This window comes from Centroberyx gerrardi, chromosome 12 (assembly GCF_048128805.1).
Source record: "Centroberyx gerrardi isolate f3 chromosome 12, fCenGer3.hap1.cur.20231027, whole genome shotgun sequence".
NCBI lineage: Eukaryota > Metazoa > Chordata > Actinopteri > Beryciformes > Berycidae > Centroberyx > Centroberyx gerrardi.
In genome coordinates, this window is record NC_136008.1 from 20,386,881 (window position 1) to 20,395,213 (window position 8,333).

General features: G+C 45.6%; 1 protein-coding gene across 1 annotated transcript in view; it reads right to left on the reverse strand.

Annotated features, from left to right (window-relative positions):
• The window catches only part of rspo2 (R-spondin 2), a 57,163-nt gene extending 51,385 nt beyond the window's left edge, over positions 1 to 5,778 (reverse strand). The window contains exons 1-2 of the mRNA XM_071902372.2: positions 5,352 to 5,778; positions 4,771 to 5,092 (exon numbers count right to left, since the gene is read on the reverse strand). Of these exons, the coding sequence (XP_071758473.1) occupies positions 4,771 to 4,999 (229 nt within the window). The 5' untranslated portion in view covers positions 5,000 to 5,092; positions 5,352 to 5,778. The remainder of the gene's footprint in view (positions 1 to 4,770; positions 5,093 to 5,351) is intronic.
• Positions 5,779 to 8,333: the final 2,555 nt, after the last annotated feature.

Below are 8,333 nucleotides of genomic sequence, written 5' to 3' on the forward strand. Positions count from 1 at the left end.
CTCGGTTTGTCACGTGGGGCCCGAAAGAATCTCTCTCTCTGTCTGTCTCCCCAGGAGAAAGTTCATGCCACTGCATGTTTTTTCCTCTGCTGGGGTTTTCAGCAGTGTAGCATGGCATCAGCGCACTGAGGAGCCTTTCACCGGCTTCATCTGATACCGCTGTGACTCGGAGCAGGAGCTGCACTACGGGCCAGGATCGACATGCATGGGTTAGTAGGTCAAACAAGGAGCTAGTCTTTCCGTGGAGTTCGAAGACTGGGTCAGACTAATGTGATTTATCAATACAGCACAGAAGTGAATCATTGTCCCTAAAGCCTAATGGCCATGATAATCCCCAGGGCGGGTCACGGTTATAATTGGTCCACGGGAAGGGTGGGGGGAGGGGGGCAGGAGGAGGGGGGGGGTGTTACGAAGGGTATGTACGTTGTTCTGGACTGATGTCTTGATTAGTGCATCAGGAAAATGCACCTGCAATGTTGTCCGTGTATCTCCCCGTACTCTCTCTCTGTCTCTCTCTGTCTCTCTATAACACACACACACACACACACACACACTCTCACACACACACAAGTGCACACTTATAGGAGCTTGGCTGATGGGGCCTGGGAGAGAAAAGACAGAGCTCTGTTCCTTGACGCCGGAGCTCGGGCTCAGGTCAGGACTTGGCTCGCTGTAATCCCTCTCAGGTGATGCTGTTCACATTCAGCCGTTTCCAGCTGATCTGCTTAAATATGCCTTCCTCATCCCTAAAAAGCCCCCCCCCCCCCCCCTCACCCCCACCTCCTTTCCTCAGCAGCGCAACCTCCGAGGACATTGGGGGTGGTGTGTGTGTGTGTGTGTGGTGGGGAGGGGGGGGGGGGGGGGGGGGGGGGGGGCGGTGTTAGTGCTATTCCACACCATCAACCTCAGATCACTTTTCAGCATTTCCGTAAAGCGATCAATCCGCGGGACGACCTGGTGCCTGAGAAGAAACGTACCGTGGAATTTATTTATTTTTTTTAAGTTCTACAGCTTTGTGGAATAAGAAAAAAAAAAAGTCCCGACACTCAGCAGGGCGCAGGGCTCCCATCACCCGGATTAGAGTGGCATCATGTGAAAAAGCCTTGTTAAAAGACATGCCATATCTGCAGTACTTTTTCACTTTTTCCAACGGCAGAGTGGCAAGGCTGGTTTTAAAAGCAGCCTCTTGGAGCATTCTCTCTCCTCGCCGTTAGGCACTTAATCAACATATTATATTGCGCTGGAGTACCGGGATCCAACATTAACACTTACACCCACAAACCTGGGACCTTGTGTAAGCTTTCAGCACATAGAGGCCTGATTTCCAGGGCTTAGAGAGAGAGAGAGAGGGGGGAGAGAGACACCGAGAAAGAGAGAAATCACTGTGTCTTTGAGTCTTCTAGGGCTGAATCTCTTAAACTGCATCCAAAGATGCCATGACATTCAAATTTTTAAACCGCCAAAAACTGCATATTACTTACAAACGTTTCCAAATCATGTTTTCCCAGCTCTGTTATCAACAATATAAAGTAAAACCACACAGCAAACTCAGAATTGAAACATCTGAGAATCTCAAGTTTCGTCCCACGCCTTGATTTTCTCCCTCTGAATCATTCTTTAAATACCAAGATATTAGCTTTCAGTTTGTATCACTCTATCGAAAATCAATCAGAAATTGACCTTTATTTTCATGACTGTCTGCGTGATTCCTCTTTTAAGGAACGGCATATTCGGCTACGCAGCAGGACTGTTTTCTGTGTGTTTTAGCCTTAAAAACAAGGCCCACACACCCTTGGCACTGACCATATACTGTCACCATTGGTACAAAATGTCTCGCATTTCTGACCTCACTACCTCCTCCACCCAGTTTCATCTAATCAGGTTTGTCCTTCAAAATATCTGGGAACGCAGACATTGTATTAAATTATACAGCTGAACACAATCCTAAACATGTCGTGGCCTGTTTGGGAATTTCTAGGTCAAAATTTGGGATTTTAATGTTGAACAGGCAGAATAGAAATGGAAGGGTTAACAGTATCACATGGCAACTTTTCACTACTCCGACTGCTATTACCTATTCATTGCTTGTTTAAACGTCTTGGGGCCCACGGTGTATCTCTGCTCCTTCAGGCAGCGTTGGTACTTGAGCCTGATTTTATGTAGTCAGCAGGTGGCATCATTAGCCAGAGAATAAAAATGAAAAGTAATACCCTTGAGTCTAGCTATGATATCATAGCAGGGCTCATTGGCATGATTTCCCTGTTTCTACTGGGCAGGATAGGGGGTAAGGAGGTGTAAATTTAATATGTTTTGTCATCTGTTTTATATGAAGAAAAAAAAAAACAATTACCACAGCCAAACTGGAGGGTTGGGTCATGCCATGCAGTATGTAAGCAAGACAAGATCAGCCCAGAAACCGCACAAAGATCCCAATCTAGACTGCGCTCAAACATTTTAGTGGGTTCTAGTGGGCTCTAGTCATCTGCAATTTTTTCTCTCTTGACATCCCCTAATTATAATGGAGTCTACATCCCTTACACCTCACTCGGTAATCCGGTCATGTACATATATCAACGGCAAAACTTTTTCATCCACATAAAATTTACAAGGCAAAGACATTTGCTAAATTATGCAGTATATGTTTTGTTATGCATAAAATAGGTATGCCTGGGGAGCGGAGTGTGGCCAAATTCAAATTGAGTTTAGAATGTGTCTGGGACTCAACACTCCTGAACGGTTTGGATAGCTCCCTGTGCATGCCAGACAGACTGTATATAAAGCTGTCACAGGAACCTTGAGGGCTAGAAAAATATTCAAGCATTTCAGAGCCTATTGAACAGTGATCTCTTACACATGCTTCTCTCAATACAACCGTGATAAATAAAGGAAGGAAGCAAATACCTAAAACTTGGCTGGCTGCCACCACTTACTAGAATGTCACTTTGGGCCTTAAGTTCTGGTTCCCCCCACACACACGCACACACACACACATACACACACCATCATCCAGCGTAACTATAAGGGCAAAGCCTGTACATTGTTGCATGAGATTAGTTTGACAAGTGTAACATCCACTCTAAGAAGTCCGGAGAGCTTGCGGTAATAATGTGCAGTGCTCAGCCTAAAGTTCTTCCTAGGGTCAAATGTGTAAGTTAACCTCTTGATCTCAAGATCTCAACCCCACCGGTCCCCCCACCCCCCCAACACACACACACACACACACACACACACACACACACACACTCCATACAGATAAACACACATAAATAGATGAACCTGTAGACTACATTTGCTGCTTAACCCCCTAAAACCTACCTTCCAAATTTAACCAGTTCCAAAAAAGTTTGATCCTATTAAGGAAATTATATTACATAGTATCTGAGATCACATAGTCCTTAGAGAAAAAACACACAGAGGAGCAGAAAAACGTGTGTGTGTGCCAGTACCCCGCAGTGATTGCCTGATTATTTGCAGATGGGCAGTGGAGGGCTTGTAGAGTGTGGAGGTTCCCCCTGGCACGCAGCGCATATGATTAAATCTGTGATTGCCTTACAATTTACAAGCCCTCCTCTCCAAAATGTGACTTTAGATGAGTTATCCCACTGTACTACCATACTGTGTGGACTGGTACAGCGGCCCAGCGGTCCAGCGGTCCACTAGTCCCTGCGCGCACTTCGGATCCAGTGACACTCGCATGGCCACCGTAAGGACCCGGGTTATGTGTTATGTCACAGGTCTAAAGGGGACTTGCTGGGGGCCACTATCCTAATCCCACTGTCTCCTCATTCATTCAGAGTATAGAGTCGTATTTACAAAGGGGCTGACCCCCCCCCCCCCCCCCCACCCCTGCGCTTCCCCTGGGCGATTGTTATGCGGGTTTCCTACCAACTGTTCAAAGTGGTTATGAGATCAATTAAAACCAGCTTAGGGGGGTTAGAGTGGAGATGTGCAATTCATAAGTCAAAGGAAGGGGATTCCGTATCTATTCATTAAATAACTCCCACAATACGCCCCCCTATAAGCCACCGCTCTGTATAGACCGATCCGCACCGGCAGCTTTTTGCCGGCCAATTGATCCAAGCAGTTTCACATCTAATTAAAGACATCTCGGGCGCTCTTTGTCGGGCAGGTTGGGGCCACAAGATCGGGAAATAACGTTAATAGTCTGTCTGACAGCGTGGTTTCAGTACAACTAGTCTATCCACTGAAGCAACACGGTTTCAGATTTAACATTAATCGTGGCCAGCGACACGCGAAGCCAATTTTGCGCACATTTTACGCATTAGCTACTGTCTGTGAAATCATTACATAATCCAGAAAATCTTGTTCCAAGAGGTTAACAAGTAACAATAGATGCTGAAGAAAGACTAAATTGTGACTATTTAAATATGGATTTTAATTTCTTTTCATTGTGAAATGTCTCAGACGTTCCTAAATTGTACAATATCTACAATTGATGGATTGGCAGCTCTCATCTGTGCGTAAAATCAAACGGTGGTCATTAGCAATATTTTATGTCTGATTATTTCACACAGAATTTGTTTTTATTCTGACTTTCCGTGTCCCTGTGCGCACTGAGCTCTCTGAGTAGACTACATACAGAAAGTGCATACAGACTAGAAGAAGCTGGACTTTTGGAGAATGTGTGAACGACATTGTTTGGGATTGTTATAAACCGTTGACTCCCGTGACCCATGCAGTATCCAAACTCATGGCTCTCCCACACTCACCCCCTGGATGCTGCTAAGCCCCGTATAACCCCCCTTGTACCTCTTTTGTTTCTTCTCCAGCGGTGCGACGGCGCCTGACAGTTGCTGTACTCCATACAGTTCAATACGATCAGGGCAAATGAGAACAGTCGAAACTGCATCTGGACGGCGATCTGTTGTTCCGACTCCAGTAGAAAAAAAAGTGCCAGCGGGGGCTTGGGATGAATTCTCTGTTTTGTTTTAGTGTCCTCCTCCAGTTTCTTAGGTCGATCCCCAAATGTGTCAAACATCAGACGAGATGCGACATGGTGTCACACCGTCGATTGGAATCATTTTATGAAGCGCGCCGATCCTTCAGTCACTAAAGTGTCCGTTTTGGAGCGCTGCGGGGAGAATGACAAAGGAGGTTATTGTGATAACAGTGTAACAAGATCAACACCTACCTAAACAATGATGTGTGCTGGTGTCGGGGGGAGGGAGGGATAAACAAAATGAATAGCTCTTCTGTGTGTTAATGTGCTATAACAATCGCAGATGCAAAGGCAATGCGTTCTGCTCAAACAGCCCCCCTCCATAAATGAGCACAAAGCGTGCGTAATCGTCGCCAAGGCGCTCCGTGAAACAACGTGTTCGTCTATATACCTTGCATCAAATGAAGTGTAATTCCGCTCCGGTCCACTTTTAGGTTCCCTCTGAGTGCAAGTGCGGCTCGGGAACATGCAGCATCCCTCTTTGTATGAAAAACTTAAGTCTTCAGGAGAGAACAGAGGTCCGAGGAGGAGGAAAACGGTGGTGGTGGTGGTGAGCGGGGATTTCCTCCTCTTAGTAAAGGCTTAGATTCCGTTTACCTGCGTTTTCCTGACCCAAGCGCGTCCCGCGTCCTGTAGCACAGTAGCAGCAAACTCACTTCTGTTGGTTTCTGGGGGGCTGAGAGCAGAGAACGAGAGCCGGTAAGTATCTCCTCTCCACTGGATCGTCTGCGTTTTGCGCGCTGCTGAGGTTGAGCGGTGACTTGACTCCCAACTGGTCCTGATGCTTGCTGCTTTTTCTCATATAGCGCCGTGCTCCTGTCACGTGTGGAGATTTCCAGTTTTCTGTTTCTTCGTTTTTAAGATGTTGAAGATGACATTTCATGTAGTCCCCCCCCCCCCCCCCCCCCCCCCCCACATACACACACACACACACACACACACACACACACTCACTCAGTCACTCACACTACCCGATGTGAGGTTGCTTCAGGGTCCTAGCGAGCGCACAAAACTGAACCGGACTGGGATTGAAGCAGCCCTAAGAAAAAAAAGTCACTGTAATATTCCTACAGGGAATTGTAGCGTGTCTGCGGTACCAGACAGTGAGTTTATAGCGCCTTTATTGTATTTAACGGTATTTTTTTTTAATCTCCTATGATACCACTGGAATATTCCTGGAATATTCCCATGGGGACTTGCGGCTCTAAATTCCTTAGAAATTCATTATAGGATTACAATAGCTCTTTTCCTAAGGGAGTTTTGATTCAAGGGTGAAATTAAGCAGAGTTGGAAGAAAGTTCAATGACCAATCATACGCTTCCCCCTCTGTTAATCTGTTGAATCAAAACTGAACTGAAATGAGTAATTGCTGCGTAGTCGGCACTGACCGTGGATCAGCTCTTTTCCTTTGCTCATCATAGGCCTTTTGAACAATTAGAGGTTCGCCAGAAAGCAAATATCTGCATAATGTGCGTAATGAGGTCAATCATCCCGTCACGCGTCTTTTATTGTGCATCCTGGACTACGCTCCCCCAAAATTAATGATAATTGTTGGAGAGGCTGTAATTGTGGAATATGCATATATATTATTCAATTATTTGAGGGTTTTCCAGACGCAGGCCTACACGCTGACCTATGCGACCTCGTAAACAGGAGACAACTGAGCTGGTCAGTGGCGGTCGGGCCTACCAAAATGACGCCGTTTGTGATCATTACAACCTCGTCCCTTCTCATTTACTTCAGTTGAGATTGCAGTAACCGGGCCTTCGACCTCACCTACCTTCTGGGAAAGCCATGTGGGCTGGCACTCCTCCACTCCACAATGACATCCAGAAACTGGCTGCATGTCAACTCTGCAGATCATTGCAGGGAATAATTACAAGTGGATAATTCACAGATGAGATGTGTCAGCAGCTTTAAGACAGAGAGAAGTTAGGGAGAGACATTTCTGCTTGAAATAGGTAGAAAGAGCTTTAGTGCAGTGAATCCTAAGCGTACAAAGTTATTGTTTGACTGTCTTCGGGGCATTTCTGGTGCTCTATCATCACCTTCAGCAACTGCTCCTTGTCCTGATTGGAGTAAGAGTTGTAAATGCTCTACCCCCTTCAACCACTAGGTGTGGCACTTAATCTTTTATTTATTTCAGGAAATTATTTCCAAGTGAGAGGCAATATTGTGGGATCCTGTTGTCCATGTCACTGATTCTGCATCTGTCACACCAGTGTGAAGTCATCATTTATCAATCTTACATATAGACTTTGACACATCAAAAAAATTAAAATAAACACATAACCAAGGAATCTGACCTTTTTTTTTTTTTTTTTCTAAATTTCAGAATGGAAATCTGAACAATGCCTCTTACATTTAAAAAAAAAATTATTTCGGATATCCTGAGAATAAAGTTAAGAAAATAGGATAGGCCTGGCTGCCCCACAGAGCAAACCACACAGACCTCCCATATTAGCATTACAAAATTTCATTTACACATGTTGTTCTTACACTGGTCTGTACATGAGACACCAGAGAAAGGGAGAATTCTACCCTCAGGCAATAAAACACACACACACACACACAAAAGTGCAAGTTTCCATTTCATCACTGGAACTGCTCGCAAAAAACCTTTTTGTGGGGGGAAAACCTCTAACAATATGTAAAAAAAGAACCATGGAAGTTTCCTCGCCAAAACCGATAGTGACCTTTGTCCTGACTTTGTTTATTTATTTATTCAGAGAGCAGTGACAGACATTGTGGTCGGGACGGCTGTTAGCCGCAGGCCTGGTATTGGTCTGGACTCCTCTCTAAAACAACATCTGAGAGTGCACTGGTAAGGTGAATGCGATAATTTAGGCCTCGAGGACTTTTATTTTCATGATGTGTCATGGAGAAGGGGGCCGGTAAACCAATCACTTTATTCTCTCTCTCCATCCCTCCCTCCCTGCTTCCTTCCCTCCCTCCCACTCGACCAGCGGGGCCTTTGCAGTCCGCAGAAGTGGAGGTGACGTCAGCATTTGGATGGTCTGGCTCCGAGCCCTGGGTGCCATAGCAGCAATGAGGGGAGCTGCTACACTCTCTCCTCCTCAAAGACCCAGACTGGCTGGTCCTCAGGGTGGCTTGTTGTCAGTTTACTAGGTGTGAAAACCCTTGACAGAAAAGAAAAAAAGATCCAGGCCATACTGGATGCAGTCATCTCTGTACCAGAGTATCAACCATTATCAAGGAGAGAGGATGGAGAGTTAGTGAGAAAGTAAAAGCTGCACTAGGCAATTTTGCATAATTGGCAGATTCAAATGGCAGTGAGGTAACAGTTTGAAAAATTTGAACTTCCATACCCAGAAAAACTGCAAGGTGACGTCCGTAAAATGCACACAGCACG